Genomic DNA, 20,579 nt, shown 5'->3' on the forward strand with positions numbered 1-20,579 from the left:
AGGATGCCTTTCACTCATGTTTCAAGAGCAAGAAAGGGGCACGTTTCCCCCTAAATCGTTAGCTGGTGTTCATGTGCTGCTGTGCTTGGTGGTAAGGGACTAGCAAGTAGCCTTCAGTCCCCCTAGAGGGTGTTCTTTCAAGGCAGTTCATATTTCACATGTGCCTCTTGAGAGCCCTTGGGAACATCGGAAGTGCAAACTTCAGTAAAAATTAACCACTCACCTCCTCATGTCTGCTTACTGTAGACCCACAGGGTAGATAACGCCACCGTCTCCAGTCCTAAATGCACACCTATGCTGTTGACCAGGGCACAGCCCTTCTTCTTCTCGTGGTGGCTGTGTGGGGAGAGCTGGATTCTGAACCTTGTAGGTCTTGGACTGCTCACAGCTCTCGTCAGAGCCTCTCGGGGCTGAGAGGATGCTGTTTTCTGGATAAGGGCAGTTGGAATGAAAATGAGTCCCAAACTACTCTGGTTGCCGCTGTGATCTTGAGGCACTGGGAAGCTACTCAGACTCTCAAGCTGTGGGCGTGCTGAGTCAAGAGCTGTTGGTAAAATCTGTACCAAATCATCCAGCTGCTCCCTCCTCCTGCTGCAGTTGTGATCTCCCTGGCTAATGCAGGGGTGCTTCTGCTGGCAGGCGGATTTGTTGCATGTTTTGATCTGGATTCCTAGTCCTCAGCCATTTTGCCTATATACAAATTTGCATACGCGGTCAGGTTTGGAGTGAACTACATTGTTTCCCTGGGCGGGAAACCCAGGGACAAACTATACAATAGGTATCTTGCCCTTATACAGCATATATATATATATATGCCAGCCTGCTTGGCCTAGGATATGCACAACAGTTTAGTGTGGTAACAGAGCGGTACAGATACAGCTTATGCATCCTGAAATGTTCTCTGAGACCAGTTACCTTCTCTCAGTCTTGCGAGACGGTGAAGTCTGTAGCTGTTTGTTTCATTCTGTCACTTGCTGTACCATCTTCATATGCTTGAACTTGATAGTTTATTTCCTGCTGGTGCCTTTTAAACTGTTTACTAGAAGTGTTTGAGTTGTAGGCTTGGCTGGAAAATCTTGGCACCTTAGAGGTGCTTTATTTAGTTTCTGAATTTGATTTTGTAGATGAGTATGGAAAGGAGGTCATGGGTTACCACTCTTTGTGGAAACTGTGCTGCTGTGCAAAGTGGCGGAGTTCTCAGTTTCAAGACATCCTTTTGAGTGCTCTGAGAGATGAAAGTTTTATACAGAGATGGCAGTAGTTGCTTTGCACCAAACTGGCGGGACTTGGGCTCCCTGTGTGCAGTAGCCCTATGGAGCTCTACTTGGTGAGACAGGTCCCTTCCAGCTGCTGATCAGCGGTGGTTTGTCCCTGAGTGATGCTCTCCCTTAGACTTTCAGCAGGTAGAAGGCTTCACGTGAAGGGAAGATGCTGCGTCAGGTGCGCTTGTGCACATCCTCTGCAGTTGTGACAGGCTTTGTTGGGGGCTGCAGACAACCACTGAAACCTTGAGTTGTGCTACAACAGTGTTCAAAGTACAATATTAAGTCAGTACTAGAAAGAGCATTGAGATGTGACCCTGTTTTGAATGCTGACTTTTGGATTGTCTTTGGATTTTGAATTGGTTCGGAAATCTGAAGTTTGATCTCCCTCTTTTTTTCTTAGGATATTCGAAACTTGCGGTTTGCTCATAAACCTGAAGGGAGAACTAGACGGTCCATATTTGAGAACCTAATGAAATATGCTTTCCCAGTTTCAAATAATCTGGTAAGTATTTTCTTTTCAGTTTTCACCAAAAGACACAAAGTTTTGTTTAGTCTCATCTACCTGGTACAGTATTCACATGGGGTGCATTTAGTTGAAGGGGGAGAAATGCTGTTTTTCTAAAATCGGTTTTAGAATTAATTCTGTGGGATTTTAGATTGTATAGAAAGCAGGAAAGGTCTGCTTTGTGAGAGATGCGTGGAGAATGACTTACCGCTACATCCATGTAACAGAGGGAAGGTATTCAAAACACAGTGACATCCATCGGAGGTTTACAGCTAATGGTGACAGCACTGCCCCAAATCTGGATTGCAGTTCATCGTCTCTGTGGTGTTATGACACTCCAGTTGTTGCTTCAAATACTGCTTGAAAGGATTCAGTGCTTAATATGTAAAAGCATTCTTGCCCAAATAGTCTTTTATTTCTCTCTTTAATAAGAGACTCTTTTGTCCATGAAGTACCAGGTAATAGACAAGATCAGGGGTATGCAAGCATGTTAATTTTTTTCACAAAGCCCTAGAAGAAAAGCAGTATAGTGGGAAAAAAAGAAGAACGAGTCATGACGTACTATTTGAGATCTCAAACATCCTGGAAATGGGCTCTAAGTGGGCTCTTAATGGTAAATTTTCTTTCTTTCAGCCACTTTTTGCATTTGAGTACAAAGAGGTTTTCCCAGAAAATGGATGGAAGGTGTATGACCCCACTTGGGAGTACAAGAGACAGGTAGGTACTGTGCCATGTCCTTCCTCGTCCATTCTGCTCTTCAGAAGTGAGGCTTTGTGCAGCGATATAATTACAGGTTGTATGGAACAGAGAATGATCCCGCTTACAAATGTTGTGCAGATTGGGTTAGGACATCGTTCTCACATTGCAGTGATTGATGACAGTACAGTTTCAGAGACAGTAACATCCACTGATGGAGATCACTCAGGCTGCAGAGAGCTGATTTTAGGCTTTGGTGGAAAAAATTAGTGCTCTGGCTTCATCAGCCGCTGCTGGCAGTGAGGAACAGAGGATGCATTTGTGGGTACAGACATCCCATTGTTGAGCTTCACACCTCAGCTTTTGTTTGTATCAGTTTTAATGCTTCACAGTTTTCTGTGAGATATCTCAAACAGGAACTTGGAAGGAAAAAAAAATACATGTAGAATGCTTTCATTTTCTCGGGGAATCAGCATAGGGGTCAACCTAGAGGGTGTTGTGATTAACCATAGCTTGGAACAGACAGTTGTAGCATGTCTGGAATAAGCCAGTCAAAGATGTTAAGTGGGAGGCTGACAATTAGGAATACTGCAATAAAATCTTGAGTGGTCCTCCCTAGTGGAGAAGATGGAGGAATTTTGGTTTTTATAATTAAATCATTCTTGTCATAATATTCTCAAGTTGAGGAAACAGCACAATTTGGTGACAGTTTTGCTCTGGACACAATAAACTTTTGTCTCATTCAGGTCTGCCTGGATAAAACAAATTTTCCTTTGTAAAATCAAGAAATTTACAGGCATGTAATTTAAAGATTTATTTGGGTCTTACCCATAAAACAGACCAAAACAAGACATCTGTCCTAGCCTAGTTGTTCATCTAATTCCTGACATCCAAAACCTAAGGAAGGGATTAATTTTCCTAGCTTTAGTCTTCTAAAAGCTGGGCATGCCTTCTAAATTGGTTTTCTAGGCCTGTCATTAACAGATGGGGAGAGACTGCTTCACCGTTGGGGGTGATTTGCTCCCTCCAAAAATAGCTGCCTGAGATATATTGCAGGCTTCCAGGCTGCTAATTGAAAGTGAGATGTATCTTCCCTCCGCTGTCTTCATTGCAAAAACGTGTATGTCTCCTATTAGTGACAAACTCCAGTCATTTGTAATCAACGACACACATTGTATCTAAGGACAACTTTGGCTAATAAGACCAGATAATGCAGCGCTCATTGCTTTGTTTAGAATTTACCTCTCTCTTGGTAGTTAAATTAAAGGAATCATCTGTTTATAAAGAAGAATCTGCAACCCAAGATGTGTAGGAAAGATGTTTCTTTACAGGACTGAGAACTTCGGAGTAAAGACTAAAGAATACCTGTGCTGTCAAAATAAACTCCATTGAAAAGCACAGCATTCACTTAGCCAATCCTCACTTAAAAAAGGCTAAGTACACAAGGCTTTTTTACAATACCTGGAAAGAAGGAAGGGTGACCCTTGAGAATTTCAAGGTAAATTATTGCAATTTCTTAATGCTGGCATGTCTGTTTTTAGAATACAAGCTTTTCTATCCATATTACTTTTTATATTGTAATTGGTTGTACCTTAAAGTTGGTAGGAGCTTGGTTACACAGTGAAAGCTTACATATATTTACATGCATGTGATTTGCAGCTCTCCTTGGCCTTTCTGTAAAGAAAATGGGACTCTGGGCCATGATGTGTTTGCTTGCGGTCACATGAGGTAGCACCGTTGTGTGTAAAGCATATCATGATTGAGACATTGCTGCAGCGTGTACTTCTTTTGTCATTACCTGCTTTTGTATCATTTTTGAGCACTCAGGAAAAACTTAGCCCGACTGCTTTTATGTCAAGAAACCACACTCATGTCCATATGTGGAAGCCCCCAGTCATTTGCTTACATTGGTAACTGCAAAAATCAATCAAAACCAGGACTTTTTGCAGCCATGGCCTATCTGAATTTTACCCATGATGGGACACAGTCATTCCCATTCCAGATCACACAATCCATCTGTTCCAGTAGCTTATCTGCAGAAGTGACCAATGCCAGCTGCTGAAGAAGAGGCAAACCATACTACAGTAGATGTTTATTTTGTGATCTGGCCAGGAAGAGAACTTCATCCCTTTCATTAGAGTTGATTTAGGTCCTGCAGGATGAAGCTTTATGTCCCCTCCAAAACTTATAGGTATTTCAGTCTGTTTATTTAATTTCAGCATTTATAACTATAGATGTTCGGTTTATCTGTGTGAATGTCGTAGCCTTTTTTCTTAATCCAACCAGGTTCTGTTAAAGCAGTAACAAATACTACAGTAAATCAGGATTATGTCCTGAAATGGCAACAGGGATTCGTTAACAGTGAAACAAAACTGGCATCATTGAATCAGATAATGAGATTACCTGTCATTGACGGTGTGATTTGTGATCAGAAACAGAAAAGCAGGACATATGCACTATCTGCAAGACCTCTTGGAATCGGTTTAAAAACTGTTAGAGAAGATCTGGCCTAGGGCATAAGCAGCTCCATATGGCCAGACACTAACTTGGTGCATCTTAGGCCAGGTCAGTCATTGCCCTGAGGGAGCAGGAACATGGAGAGAGGGGAGCGAAGCAGAAGTAGAAGCCAACTACCAGGCATCCAGAAAAGACCTTTAGAGTAAGATCCATGGGAAGATCTATGTCTACGCTGGTATATATGGGAAGTTTGCCTGTGGTGTGATTTATTTATTATAATATTTTTTCAGATTAATATAAGTGTGTTGATATGATAGAGATTGTAGCAGTTAGGAAAGATATCCAGTAAACCTCTGACTTCTGTGTTAGTGTGCTTGGGAAATATGGAAATATGTAACTTATTAAAAATCTGTGTTTCTGTAAAGCTATGGGGAGTAATAAACAACCTGTAGAGAACAAAAGGAACGCAGAGAGATTTGGGATTTAGTCAGTAAATGGAATCACATGTGGCAAATGAAATTTAAAACTGAAATTACTCTCTGATTTTTATTACACACAGACTGGCAGAGTATGAAACGGAGTTGCAAAGTGAATAAGACTCAGTTGAAACCAAAGGGCCTTGAGATGCCTTTGGAGTAACTTGAAGTTTTCATTTTCCTTGACAAGGTGGGGAACATTTGGGAAATATTACAAGGCGTTGTGAAGCTGGAAATGTGTGATGTTTCCCTGCAGATGTCATTCTTGTCTAATCCTGTGCTCTGGTCATATGTACAAGGGAGCCACAGTATAGGCTCAGAGAAAACATACCGAAATTAATAATTCAGAAGAGGGGCTGACCTGTTTTGAGGATAAAAGAAGTGCCCAGCATTAGCATACAAGCAGAGTGGGAAAGACAGAGCGTGAGAACAGCATCCTGCAGTGGATTGTTGGGTGTAACTGAGGGGATTAAAATGAGAACTGAACTGCTAGATGCTCCATGGTTTAATTGAGGTCCTGCTTATAGTAGGTACCTCTCTACTGCAACGCGGATCCCAGCTCTCTTGTGCTGAGGGGACACAGCCTGGGCTGAGCAAATGGCAGAGGGACCAGCTCGGCTCTGGCAGCTGTGTCCGGTGTTGGTGCAGGGATGCGCCAGAGCTCATGTGCTCAGCCTCTTGGTATCTCATGGCTCAAACCGAGTTTGAGAGGCACAGCTGGTGGTACCTCTGGACCCTCCTGCCATGTCCATGGCAGCTGAGGGTGCACCCGCATGGCTGAGCTCAGAATTGGTCCACTGGATCCCTGAGAGAGATCTGACTCTGTGTAATTCCAGCAAGGAAATTATTTTTTTCCTGTCAGTGAAAGATCCTCATGTGCTTTAGCTTAAACATGTGCTTTGTAAGGTGGTGGCTTCAGTGCCACACTGCTGTGTCTTCAACAGCTTTTCCCTGCAAACAAAGAAACTCCTTTGTCTATCGCAGAATGTTTGGGGTTGGAAGGGACCTCTGGAGATCATGTAGTCCAATTCACATGCTAAAGCAGGTTCACCAGAGCAGATCACACAGGGATGTGTCCAGGTGGGTTTGAATGTCTCCAGAGGAGGAGATTCCACAACCTCTCTGGGCAGCCTGTTCCAGGGCTCTGGAACCCTCAAGGTAAAGAACTTTCTCCTCATGTTTACATGGAACCTCATATGCTTCAGTCTGTGCCCGTTGCCCATGAACAGACACCACCGAAAAGAGTCTGGTCCCATCCTCTTGACACCCACCCTTGAGGTATTTGTAACCATAAATAAGGTCCCCTCTCATCCTTCTCTTCCGTGGGCTGAACAGACCCAGCTCTCAGTCTCTCCTCAAAAGAAAGATGCTGCATGATGCCCAGTTTGCAAATGGCAGGAGCCACAAGGCAGCACTTGGTGTGTTGGCAAAGCTGTGAAGGGAGAGTGGGACAGCATCACTCCTCTGCCACTCTCTTGCCAATATCAGTTTAATGCACAGTTGCTAAATTTACCCACATTTTGTATGTACCTACAATGTGCGTAGGTCAAGTGATAACTGAGCACAGGTCATTGAAATAAGGCATGAATGACTGTCCAGAGGGAAACCAAGTCTGGTTTGTGTGTGGAGGCAACACGAAGGCTGCGTCTCCATGGTTAGATAATCCAGTCGTAAGGAATGTTCTCAAGCACTGAGGCACCTTTATTGCAAGTTCCGGGCATAGCTTCAGTGCAGGCGGTTACTGCCCCTCTCCTGAGTGTGTCTGGGCATCTTCGGCTGTGCACAAACACACTCTGCCAGCAGGCTGCATGCAGGGTGAAGTATAAAGCAGTTATTTACTGGCTAACAGACAAAAAAGATGACAGGGACTTAACTAGCTACTAGGCTGAGCATTGGTACTCACCATCTCTGAGAAGGCATCTGAAGAGACTTTTCTGGCCAGGCAGGCACTGGTCTGAGAAGGATCAGCATCTGCATCTCCCTCCATTGGGTTGTTGTTGCTGTTCCCCACCGGTCATGTCAACACCAACACACAGGTGACCCGGCTGTTGGCCCTCACCAGTGACTGCCTACTAGACTCACAGTTTTTTCCTTTTGGACTTCATTCTATTTCATGATGTTGTTTTCCCTTGAAATCTTGAGCTACCAGTGATCCCCATCTCAACGATCCTCTTCTTCTATCTGCAATTTTACATTTCTTGTCTCTCCATGTATTTTCACACAGCTGTTTCTCATGGCTCTGCAGCATCCTTGGCGGTCTGAGCCATGGTTGTGCACCTGGGCCACATCAGAGGCGGGACCTGGAAGAGAGAGTCGGGCCCTTCTGGAGCAGAGAGGAGAGAGGGCTGCAAGGACAGCTGGCCAAACATCGCAAAGTTGGGCACATTTCAGAATCTGATCACCAGTGGGCAGTCTGGACAAACTGCCATTTTGAGGATAAAGGAATTTAATAGTATGGATGTGAGGTGGCCTGTGCCAGCTGGTCTCGGTGAGAGCGGTCATGGCCACATTTGATTTACAACTGTAGATGTGGCCATGTTGCCTTCCTCACTGGAGAGTGTTCAGAGGAGCATGATGAGGCTGGTGAGGGGCCTGGAGCACAAGTCTGATGAGGAGCAGCTGAGGGAACTGGGGCTGTTCAGCCTGGAGAAAAGAAGGCTGAGGGGAGACCTTATCACTGTCTGCAACTGCCTGAAAGGAGGTTGTAGCATGGAGGGTTTTGGTCTCTTCTCAGGTAGCAAGTGATAGGACAAGAGGAAATGGCTTCAAGTTGCATTGGGGAGTTTTAGATTGGATATCAGGAAGCATTTCTTCCTGGAAAGGGTTGTCAGGCATTGGAACAGGCTGCCCAGGACAGTGGTGGAGTCACCATCCCTGGAGGTGTTTAAAAGATGTATAGATGAGGCTCCTAGGCACATGGTTTAGTGCTAGAGTTGGGTTATGGTTGGACATGATGTCCTCAGGGTCTCTTCCAACCACAATGATTCTGTGAGTCTATGACTTTGCCCTCTGCCAGCAATCAAACATGTGAGTTCCCCTGAAATCGGGGTCTACTGATGGTGTTAGTGTATCTGGAGAAGACAGACCTTGTGCACTGGTTGGGGCTGCATGCTCTGGTCACTAACTTGGACACCAGCAGTCACGTTCCCTGGCAGGTTCAGGACCATCACCCCTGTTGGTAGCGAGACAAGCCAGCGTTCGTGCTGCAGGTGCGTGGGCAGGGGCTCCCCGAGCTGCTCCTGAGCCTGCAGAGGCTTCTTGGGTTACATCTGTAACACCTGCGTTGGTCTGATAGTGGGCTGTTGGGTGCTTACAGTTTTCCAGGAAGCAGTGAAATGTATCTTACATGAGGAAATACCAATGTGCTTTATATCATGTTTAGCTTTTCCTATTGATTCCAGCTGCAGAGAGCGCAAATCCGAAGGAGCATGAATAAATGCACAAGATACACTTCATCATGGCAAATGTCCTGGGAAGATGCAAATTCAGCTCCTTTTCTAGCCTGCTTCGCTTATTTCTGCCTGCTGTGAGTCCTTAGGAACTGAATCCAAGGCCCTCTGGATGGTGCTGTGATTCAGGGCTCCTGTGCTGGGGAAAGCAGACATTCCCTGTGATTCAAAGGAAATTTGAATGCTGATAAGCAGCATCTTTTCTTTCTTTGAGGAATCGTCATGGATTTTCCTGGTCTGGGCTGTTGTGGAGGAAAGATTTCATTTGAATTTGTCAGGGTATCAGACTTGGAACTTCGGAGATACTGGTTCTGGACCGAGCAGCATGTTCTTAACCTGTTCTGCCCCATGCAGTGACGAGGATGATTTCCAGTGACAGTGACTGCTTAATCTTCTTAGTGAGTGCTAGCAGAGCTGTAGGGTCGAACAAAAGGAGCTCTTCTTCCATGTAGCTGCTTCTGAGCTCCCACTTTCCTTGCCATGAGTGTGCCAACAGCAGAGCTCTAATTCAGATTTGGGAGAGGTGAGGTCTCCAAGCATTGCTGCTGAATACACTGCAGTACTTACTAAGACAGCACTGAGAACAATTTAGTCATTTAGTCAATTTAGTTCACTTCCAGGTAGTAACCAGTTTGATCACAGCTGGTGGACACCTAAGAGCATGAGTCTTGCTGTTCCCTGGTTGACAGCAGAGCTGGTGGATGCAGGAGATTCCATCCTTGCTGTGTACAGCAGGTAGGCCTCTGAGCATGTTTTACCCGTCAGTAAGCTTGGACTGTGGATACACACTCTTTGACGCCTGTTTCTGCCACTTCTTTGGCTCCAAGCAGTGCTGAAAATAGTTCTCCTTTGGGTACTCGTGATCCTGGCAGCTCTGCTGATTCCTTGTTGTAACATTTCCATCCCAGGGAGGGCCCTGGGGTGGTTCACAAGCAGGGTGTGACTGGTGTTAGACAGGTGTGTCCTCCCCTCTTATTTCTAACCATGGCCTGTTCTGGCAGCGTGACTCACTGCTGTGACCGGGAGCTGGCTGCAGTCTGTGTGGGTCAACCCTCATTGCCGTAGCTCGTCTGACTTGCGTTTAGAGTCATTATTTGTTTCCCGAGGGAGCTGCGACAGCAGTAATCAGTGTCCCACCACCCTCCTTAAAAAGAAGGGCAAGAACAAAATCATGTATTGCTTTAAGAACTGATTGATGTTCCTCTAAATCAGACTCTGTGCTTAACAGTCTGGCCATGTTCACTGCTCACAGGAGCTGTAGTAGATCTGCCTTCCCCTCAGAGATGCTTTGTGTTGGTGTCTGCCCCCGGCTGCACCAAGTGTTCAAACTTCTCCTTGCAGGCATGTGGCAGCACTGTTCTCATCTGTTGACTCCCAGCGTCAGCCAGATTAAGTCTGCAGGTTGGCAGGACCACCTCCATTGTGCTTCTGGTGTTACCTGGAGGTTTTTCTCTGGGAAGCTGTTGAGTTGCTTCCCAATCAGGGCACGCTGAGCGTGGTGATGTGCATGTGGAGGTTCCTTCCCTGCTCTTCCAGCCCAAGTCAGACCAGTACAGCCATAGAGCTTGGTCTGAGAGGAACATGGGAGTTACACATCACTGTCCATATCACAATCAGTCACACAGCTAGAGACATAACACTTACTAGGTTTCTGGTGTTTTTAGAAGATTGCACAGCTGTGCCACAAACACTAAACAAGGCTCGAAACAGATTTATTTTTTTGGGGGTGTTTTACTGCCAGTTCTCCCTTCTGTCTTCCCCTCCATCCCATCTGGTAACTTTGCTTTCCATAGTCAGTTTCCACCCACCACTTCTGAGCCAAGTGCTGAGAGAGGAGTGAGGGCTGTGGGTCACCTGTTCTGTCCTGCTCCCGGCTCTCCTGTAAGCACTGTGATGGGGCCAGGACGTACAGGTGATTCCCATGAGAGCATCTCTAACGTGTTTGCGACATCTGTAGCCTCCGCAGTTCCTTTGCCGTAGGTGAGCCTGCCTGCAGACTTCTAGTTTTCCTGTTCTTCAGTGACCTGAGCAAAACATCTGCCTCTCTGGGTAGAGGTGTGAAATGCAAGTTACCAAGATAATGCAGTTCCAGCCCTAAATGTCCTTCATTAACAGAAGTTGTCTTGAATTTCAGGTCTGGAGGTTTAACTGTGCTGAGGTCTCAGAGTAAGTCATTTGCTAACCTGCTGTGGTTTCCTCTTCAGGGGATTCCCAATGAAAGCTGGAGGCTGACCAAGATGAATGAGCGCTATGAGCTGTGTGATACATACCCTGCCATTCTAGCTGTGCCCGTAAACATTCCCGATGAAGAATTAAAGAGAGTAGCATCTTTCAGATCAAGAGGACGCATACCAGTGAGTGTGACAAAAGAAGCCACTTTGATGTGGAGTTGTTACATACCTTTGGGCCATAAATAATGCCGAGATCAGGCTGAGTGGATTCCAGGGAGCAAATAAATGGTCAATGGATAATAAAAGTGACAGCAACATGTCTGAGGAGTTAGAAAGCAGCATTATCTGCTGAAACTACTGTTGTGAAAGAGATGTAGACTAAACCAAAATGAGAAGATAAGATAACTTAGCGCTACCCAGGCCGAATCTTAGTTTGGTTTTCAGGAAACACAAACAAACCCTATTAGATTGTTTACAATCGTCTGGCCTACTCTGACTTTCAGGACAGAGGAGTACTTAGTGATATTCTTGGTGGAAATTGTTATTAAATTAAGACAAAACACATTGTTATGATTAGTTCAGTGCTAACTGAAAAATAAGCCTATAGAAAATTCAGTCTTTTCCTGTAGTGCTTCATTTTTACATGGTGTAATGTAGAGTGAGGCAGAGCCAAATGACTGCAGAGCGAGAAGGTGTGTTTGTGACTCACACAACAGTGAGTAAACAGTCTGCATCATATTTAGAAGTCAGATTTAAACCTAGTCGGTCACCTCGTGTTTGTTCAAACTTTGGGAATGCCACCAGAGTGAATGAGTAAGGACAGAAGAGTTTTTTTCATTTAATCATGATGTAATAGAATCCAGCTTTCTGGAACCAGCTAATACATGTCAGGATTCCAGCACAAGCAATTACAGGTAAAACACTTCACTGGTTTAATGAATCTCACTTTTCCTTCTCTTCTGTTTCATCTGTTTCTGAAGGTTTTGTCATGGATTCACCCAGAAAGTCAAGCGACGATAACTCGCTGTAGCCAGCCAATGGTGGGAGTGAGCGGCAAACGGAGCAAGGAAGATGAAAAGTACCTTCAAGCCATCATGGATTCTAATGCCCAGTCCCATAAAATCTTCATCTTTGATGCAAGGCCCAGTGTGAATGCTGTAGCCAATAAGGTCAGGTGCTTTTCCCTCTGTCAAGAGTCAGGAACGTAATCATTTAGAGCAGATTTCCCACCCCCATTTCAAAGTATTCCTTTTCTGCTATGACGAGATTCATATGCAATGATCTGATTCTCTAGAAGACTTTTACACCTGCACTGTTATCAGTAGATATCAGCGTGACTATGGAAGGTCCATTTGGATCAATCCATGACGTGAAATGAGATCGGAAGGGAAAAATCAGAGTAGTACTGAGGTCAGACTCTAGCACTCTGGGTCCTGTGCATCACCGTTTTTCACTTCACATGGCTGAAAGAACTGTCCCAGTTAACCCCGATGGGACAGCAGTTGCTCAGCACTTCAAAAATCAGGCATCATGATCTTTTATTTCAAAATGCTGGGCATCTTTAATGTCTAGGAGTGTTGCTGTGTTCTTCCTGCTGTTATGTCCTCTTCCATCACTCCATTTTAATGGCAGAACTGCTTTGTTGCACTAAAGCTGATTTCTTTTTTCTTTTTTTTTTTTTTTTCTAATCTGTCTTCTGTGCTACTTAGGAGAGGCAATTATTGTGTGGGATATACTCCTCTATAATAGTATGGTAAATTTGTAAATGACAGAATAGTGAATCTAATGAGCCAGCAGCTTGAATGGGGATAAATGATAATTACAGAGAAAAAGAAGGCTTGTAATGTGATATTCTTTGGTAAAAATTATAGCATTCATTACTGTTGCAGGAAAGAGACACAAAGTGTGTGGATGTACATGTTTGTTCCCAATTGTAAGATAAATCTAATGTTTTCTGCCTGCTTTAGATAGCACAATGACTGGTATTTTGTCACCTGATATTTACTCAGGACAAACGATTGTGATAACATATAAAATAGGTTCTTGCTTAATGATCTTTATGTGGATTTTGTTCTTCAGGCTAAAGGAGGTGGCTATGAGAGTGAGGATGCCTATCAGAATGCAGAATTAGTGTTCCTGGACATTCACAATATTCATGTTATGAGAGAATCACTGAGAAAACTGAAAGAAATTGTGTATCCCAACATCGAGGAGACTCACTGGCTGTCTAACTTAGAGTCCACTCACTGGCTGGAGCATATCAAGGTGGGTATGTCTGCACCCACTGCATGTGGCTGAGTAACCACAAGTCCCTACCAGTCTGTTCACTGGGAGATGTATCAAGAGCTGACTCCAGTGCTGGATTTTCAATTAGTGAGAAATTTAAAGGCTTAATATTTGTTTTTAATTTGAAAACAACTAAACCACAATTTCTTGGAATGGGCAATTTTGAGGAGCTGGGAAGAAGGACAAGAGAGGGCGTCGAAATACTGAAAGATGGTGTTTTGGAAGTGAAGCATGTTCCTGGGGAATGTATAAGTGTGAAAGCTTTGGTCAGAGCACAGGAGTCCCAGAGTTGCCAAGCTCTCGGCTCAGGGATCCTCGATGTCCTGTCATCACTGCCTGGTCCAGACCAGCAGATGTTGGGAGTTTGTGCCCCATCAGCCTGTCAGGAATCCAAGCAGAACTAGAATGAGCAGGGCAAAATGCTTCAGCTTCTACAACTATTGGTTTTCAAATTAAGCTTTTTCTTTCCTAAAAACATCCAGCTTACATTGCCTTCCTGCTAATACAGAAAGGGCCCATTGCAAGCTGATGGCCATTTTGTGTTCGTATTCAGACATGGAACACTCCTGCATTTAAATCCTGGTCTGTCCAAGGACTGAGCTTAATGCAGGGGCTCTTCTAGAGTTGTGCCTATGCTACAGTTTAGATGTGTTGTCATCTTGCTGGAACAAAAAAATGTGTTCACCAATTTGCTGTCCTAGTTATAAAGTAGTTGGAACTGATTTACCATTCTCCTCGAGGCAGATGGAGCCCTTGGTTTGTCCTGTGTTGTCACAAGCCATTTTTCATTTGTAGTTTGTGTTCCAGAGAGATTTTGTAACTTGTTGGTGTTTTGTTTTGTTTTCTTGCCCCAGCTCATTCTGGCTGGAGCCCTTCGCATCGCCGACAAGGTGGAATCGGGGAAGACGTCTGTGGTTGTGCACTGCAGTGACGGCTGGGACCGAACAGCCCAGCTCACCTCCCTGTCACTGCTCATGTTGGATGGCTACTACCGAACCATCAGGGGCTTTGAGGTGCTGGTGGAGAAGGAGTGGCTGAGCTTTGGCCACAGATTCCAGCTGGTGAGTCACTAGCCCTTGGAAGGCACTGAGCAGAAAGTTGTTGTCCACCTTGAAGGATTTCAAAGGCGTTTAGCTTTTGCTGTGAGAAGTCTCCCAGTTGAACTCACAAAAGAAAGGTGAATGCTGCTGCTACTGTTTTCTGCCTATAATTTTAGTAATCTCTTAACTTCCCTGGAAGTGGTATTGGTTACATATGAGGAACAGGTGGTATTAAATCTCTCAGGTGCCTGACTGATATGTCGTGTTCCCCTGCTCAGGCTTGAGCTAGCAGTGTGCTTTGGGTTCAGGACAGGCATTTCTGCTGTGAGCTGGCAGAGACCAATAGGGTATTTTTGGTCTTTCCAGTTCAGTCCATTTTCTGAGACTGCTTGGATACCATAATCTAACAAATGCCTTAGTGCTGAAGAGGCTGGGGAATTTGGTTATGGCCTTGACCTCACATTTTCTTCAGGCCCATTTTATTTTTGGGGAGCCTTTTAATTGTTCAGGCAAAAGATCAACACTTTGAGACTGGACCAAGAGTAGCTCGTGATTATGTCCCTAGAGGTGGCAGAGAGGCAGCTCTGGGGACTCGTGACACAGCAGTTTGTTATGGTTTGGTCCTTCAGTAGTATTCTTTCAGTCTCTGCTCCAGTTTTGGTTTGCTTGTAGCTCTTCTTTTGTGGCTGTTTGATTTTGGCAAGGGCTAGAACAAGGTCTGTTTACAGCACGTGCACTGGTGGGCTGTGTCGTCAAATGCACTGAGGAAGGTGGGAAACAGAGGCACTAAGCAACTGACCTTCTGCTGCAGCAAAACTGTTATCTGGTGTGTGAATTATGAGTATTTTAGGTTCCCTGTCTATACAAAGAAGATAATGATACTGGTTTCCTTTGGTGAGGGGAGAACAGTATTATGGAAGAGGTAGGGATCTTTGTGACTTATATGTTCTTGTTCTGTCTGTGTACAGTATTTAGAGCTCCTGCGTGATATATAGCCACTAATGTACTATATAGTTATAAGGAATCAAGCCTCACGTATCTTGGCCACACAGCACGGTCGGGGTTGGAGGCCGTTTCTGGGGACACTTCCATCGCTGCCTCTCCGGAGGTGGCGGGAGATGGGCTGGGACAGTGTTTGTTCAGCGCTTGGAGGCTGCGAGGTGTTGTGTGACGGTTATCGCCGCGTGCTGTGCCTGTAGGTACTGCTCGGAGCTAACACGCTGTACTACTGAAGTAGCCAGGACGACAGCTGCAACCAAAGCAAAAAGCATTCTCATTTTTTTTTCTTCTGAACTTTAGCTATTAGCTGAAATCCATGCCAGCATAGCATCTGGAGCTTCTACTCCAACAACTTTTCTTTTAATTTAGCATGAAAATATCCCCATAAAGAAATTTCACTTCAAAGACAAAGGGAGTAGCTGTCCTTTGCTCTTTTACTCGCTGATGTGAACAAAGCAAAACCAGGACTCATTTCAGCCTTCTTAAAGCTCTTGGTAATGGCTGGGGTGACTGAGGAGTGACTGAGCGGTGACCCCGGCAGTTTCCCCACGAAGCCCCATGTGACTTGTTCTTTGTCCTGCTCTGTTTCAGAGGGTTGGCCATGGAGATAAGAATCATGCAGATGCGGATCGCTCTCCTGTCTTCCTCCAGTTCATCGACTGTGTCTGGCAAATGACAAGACAGGTAAATTGCCGCGTGACACGTGTCCACAAAGCCACTGTACCATGACATGGCATGGTGTCCGGCCACAGGAGTAATTTCCAAGCTGACCTGCATGGGCTCACCATCCTGGGCTTCTGCTCATTTTCAGTCTGGCAACAAGTTTCTTGGGAGTCTGTTTAGCAAAGACCCTCAACATGCACGTGTACAGGAAGGCCACAACGTCAGCTTGAGTCAGATCAGCTGGTTAGCGGGTGCTGCTTACCTGTGTGCTGCTGTGATAAATGTGAGCTTGTGAGAAGCTGCTTGCCCCACCGTGACGCAGGGGACAGCTGCCTTGCATTTGTCACAGCCAGGAACAGGCACCCCAGCCACCCTCAGCAGCCCACTCTGCCTTCAGAAGCACGAGTGACGTGAGCTGCTCACGTCAGTCTGTAGCACGGTGCATGCAGGCAGATCCCTGTTTCCTGCGCTCCAGCTGATCCTATAACCAACCCACAGCAAGGTGTACATTTGATCCGTTGTAACTTCTGAAGGCAACCAATCTGCTCCTGATTCGTACATGGCGTACAGAGCCGAGTGCCTCACTTCAGACCAGGCATGGCAGAGGCACAGTTTGGGAGAAATCCCCTATGGTTGGGAGGCTTCTCCCCAGGTATGCAGCACCTGGAAGGTTTTTTGTGTGTGTGCTGTGACACAGAAAGTGTCACATGGCAAATGTCAGCTGTGGTCGGGCAGTTTACTGAAAAAGTGGGGCTCATCGTGGATTAAAACAGGTGAAATGGAAAAGCTGTCACTATACATGAAGCTGCGCTGTGTCCAAGCAGAGAAAGAGGGAGGCTTTACCATCAGTAAAGTCACTTTCATGGTGCTGTCCAGGCACACTGACCCACAGCTGGTGAGGCTGGGATGTCCCAGCTGGGGCAGCCTGGGAAGAGAAGGGCAGTTTGCAGTTCCTGCTCTCCTCTCCAGAGCCCCAGCATGTCTTGGCAGTTCACTGCACATGTTCTTAGTGTCCCTTGGTGGAGCTTCAGTTCTCCCTGTCTTGGGTCTGGTTGTTTCTGGCTGGAATATCAACAGCAAACACAGCCCCTGCCCACACACCTGCTCCTCCCGCTGAGCTGTGTTTTGTGGTGCCTCCCTGCTGTGTCACACACACAGAACCTTTACTTTTGGCCCCAGGAAATTTCCCATTTTGTTTTATGCATTGTTTCACATGTGCTTCAGCCTTTTGTTTGCCTTCTCCTTGCGTGGTCCGGTGTGAGGGGCAGGCAGAGCAGAGCAAGCTTCCACTTGGAGCAGCACCCAGTGTGTATAAACACAGCGCTCAAACCCTTCCGACTTCTGGCTTTTGCTCAAAATTCCTCTCTGCACATGTGAAGCAGCTTTCCAAGAGAGAAACTCTTTCTCCTGGAATGAAAATATATGATCCTGAGTATTCTGCCAGGGAAGGAACAGAGACAGATCCTGCTTTTGAAACAAAGAAGTGAGGCCAGCTCCTCACCAAGACCACAAAGCTGGAGGAAGTTTACTTGCAGTTCCTGTCTTAAAATCCCAACCTAATTTTCTGGTTCTGTCTGAAGTTTCCTACAGCATTTGAGTTCAACGAGTACTTCCTGATAACCATCCTGGATCACCTGTACAGTTGTTTGTTCGGGACGTTCCTGTGCAGCAGTGAGCAGCAGAGGGTGAAGGAGGTAAGGGGAGGCACGGGGCCGGCACTGCTTCAGCTGGCCAGGGACTGCGGGAGGTGTCTTGTCAGCGCTCAGCGGTAGATGCGGGTCTGGGTAATGCTAAGCCCCTTTTCTTGACAGCTTAAACTGCTGCCTGTTGGAGACTTCACATTTCAGAGCAATGAAATGGACAGACCCCCTGCTGTCAGCATGGCTTTCAGCTACTCACTGGTGGCTCAATAGCTCCTGGTGTCTCCCGAGTAGTTGAAGTGCATTTTTTCTTTGAACTCCAGTTTAATGCAACCTGTTCTGTGGAAACTGCTACCTTTTTGCCCTCCCTTTTCCTCACAGTGGTGCTTTTAGGTTGATTTTAACTACCAAGCGTGTACTGTCATTCTGCACACGTAGGTGACAGCAACTGGTGTCAATGTGTGTTGTTGCTGTGCTTGCATTTTTCCGGGAGAGGACAGAGCTGCTGGTATGGGGAAGGACGTGCCTCTGGGTCCTGCCAGCAGCCAGCTCTACCCCACAGTCAGGTCGGGGTTGGTTTGCTGAGGGAGGAACATATAGATGTGTACATTCAGACCATTCAGACACTGCCCTGTTCAGACCTGGTCTGGAATCAGAAGGAAAAGCGGTGACACTCCCTCTGTCTCACCTACCTGAAGATGAAGCGTTTTGGCACCAAAAGGTTGCAGCTTAACATCACAGAGGTACATTGAGGACAGTGCTGTGTGGACTTGATGTGATCACATTTGACAGCACATCAGTGAAAAATAATAATAAAAGAAATTTAATACAGAACTGATAGCATTGTACTGTAGTGAAATCAGGGTCCCTGTTCTCCTAGAGTCCACAGTGATTGAATAATTGTTATTTCCAAAGAAGAAAACCTGCCTGCTGTTTGCACGTGGGTTTGGAGGGTTTTTTTAAAGGCCTGGTGAAGCACTTAATCTAGAAAGCACTTCAACGCTGGTTTCACTGGGACTATTCACAGGCCTAATTATTCCACTAGATCAGGGCCTAAGTCAAATGATTTTTTGCAATTAAATACTCCAGCAAGTCCTCCAGGAGCACTTCAAAGAGGCGAAGTTTGACTGAAGCACAGAGTTCACAGGCCGGTGCCCCCTCACTGCGCCGATGGCGATTCCCGGTCTGCGTTGGCAGCTGGGTGGGCAGGAGGAGCCGTGTCTGTGCCAGGCTGCCCGTGTCCCTGCCAGCGCCCAGCTGCTTCCCCTACACCAAAAGAATGTGGTTGGGGTTTTTTTAAGCTACAAAAAGGCAGCCAGGTCTGCATTAATGACAAACGTATGTAGATGTTGTTAGACTTTGTAGATAACTGCTGGGATTCACATGGGAAATAAAGCCTCCTCCACCCCCTTCCTTTACAGAGCCTTCCAAAAAAGACCGTGTCGCTTTGGTCTTACATCAACAGCCAACTGGAAGACTTCACCAACCCCTTGTACGTGAGCTACTCCAACCACGTCCTGTACCCTGTGGCCAGCATGCGGCACCTCGAGCTGTGGGTCGGCTACTACATCCGCTGGAACCCCCGGATGAAACCGCAGGTACGTCTCTTCCTGCCCTGCTAGCACTGTCATTTTGGAGCTCAAGCCTTTTGAAACACAAGAAGTCATGTGCAAACTTAAACTGCCGCTGCTTAAATCTAAAACCGAAAGCCTAAACTCCAATAGAAGCAATGGAAGAGCAGCATCGACAGCTGGCTGCTGTGGGTGCTCAGCCGGAGGTCGCCACCTTGTGACATCTGCAGGAGCTGAAGATACTCAGCAGTTAGGACAATTTTTCACTCAGAATATGGGAAGATATTGGGAAGAATATGGGAAGAATAATCTGAATACTCTCTTCTTTATAAAAGAGCCTAAAAACCTAAGACTTCTTCAGATGTGGGATTTTACATGTGAGTTTTGTATTTAGATGCCCAGCAATGGCTGTGGCTGCCTGCGGCGCAGCGCTCTGCCCGCAGGGCTCTGCCCGCAGCCCTCGTTCCGCTCTTGCCCGCTGGCAGCAGGGACACGCTGACTTGCCCAGGGCAAGCGCTTTGAACATGGCTCTAAATGCTGAAATCACTTTTTAATAGAAAGGGACAAAAATTCCTGGATTGCTTCCGTGTCCAACTGCAGTTAACAGAGTTGTGTAAATCCGGGGCATTAGGTACAGGAACCAAACAAATGCTTTCCAGTACTAACTGTTTAACAGTCAGAAGTAGGTGAAAATATTTAGATAAATCTGTGTTGTATTTTTTTTCCCCCCAAAGCCCTGAAATTATGGCCAGGCTGAAATGCCAGTGTCGACCAGAAATGTCAGAGATTAGAGTTCTGTAATGATCATCTTTCAAAATATGCACAAAGTTTTGTGTAGCCACCATTGCACTGTGCATGATGGATAAAAATGAGCATCCCTAGGCCAAGGCAACGCTTTGTGGTTCGGTTTCCCCTCACAGCGCTCAGCTTCCCCTTCTCTTGCAGGAACCTGTGCACAACCGCTACAAGGAGCTCCTTGCCAAGCGGGCTGAGCTGCAGAAGAAAGTGGAGGAGCTGCAGAGAGAAATCACCAACCGCTCCACGTCGTCCTCGGAGAGAGCTGGCTCTCCCGCACAGTGCGTCGCTCCTGTACAGACAGTTGTATAATACGGACTTTTTTTGCTGAGTACCTTCCCAGGACCATCAGGGTAGCTTTTCTGAAACCCTCTGGATTTCCAGTGCGGTGTCTGGGAGATGCCAACCTATTTATTTATTTCTCTCCAGGGTAATTTATTAGTACTGTAGCACTAGAGGAAGCTTAGGCAAAAACAAACAAACAAGGCCCCCTATGCAATTAACCTTCTCAGTGGCTAGATTATCACACAAGCTAATTGCACTTGCCACCTAAAAGAAACCTAGAG

At 45.9% G+C, this 20,579-nt stretch overlaps 1 protein-coding gene across 5 annotated transcripts in view; it reads left to right on the forward strand.

The window, feature by feature from the left end:
* MTMR2 (myotubularin related protein 2) overlaps positions 1–20,331 on the forward strand; it is a 62,999-nt gene extending 42,668 nt beyond the window's left edge. For all 5 annotated transcript variants that reach the window (XM_082043629.1, XM_082043630.1, XM_082043631.1 and 2 more), the window contains 10 exons: positions 1,666–1,767; positions 2,404–2,487; positions 11,053–11,202; positions 12,000–12,188; positions 13,099–13,284; positions 14,160–14,366; positions 15,936–16,028; positions 17,588–17,701; positions 19,069–19,245; positions 20,164–20,331. In XM_082043629.1, the coding sequence (XP_081899755.1) occupies positions 1,666–1,767; positions 2,404–2,487; positions 11,053–11,202; positions 12,000–12,188; positions 13,099–13,284; positions 14,160–14,366; positions 15,936–16,028; positions 17,588–17,701; positions 19,069–19,245; positions 20,164–20,325 (1,464 nt within the window). In that variant the 3' untranslated portion in view covers positions 20,326–20,331. The remainder of the gene's footprint in view (positions 1–1,665; positions 1,768–2,403; positions 2,488–11,052; positions 11,203–11,999; positions 12,189–13,098; positions 13,285–14,159; positions 14,367–15,935; positions 16,029–17,587; positions 17,702–19,068; positions 19,246–20,163) is intronic.
* The last annotated feature ends 248 nt before the right edge of the window (positions 20,332–20,579 follow it).

This window comes from Streptopelia decaocto (assembly GCF_964273445.1).
Source record: "Streptopelia decaocto genome assembly, chromosome: 1".
Lineage (NCBI taxonomy): Eukaryota > Metazoa > Chordata > Aves > Columbiformes > Columbidae > Streptopelia > Streptopelia decaocto.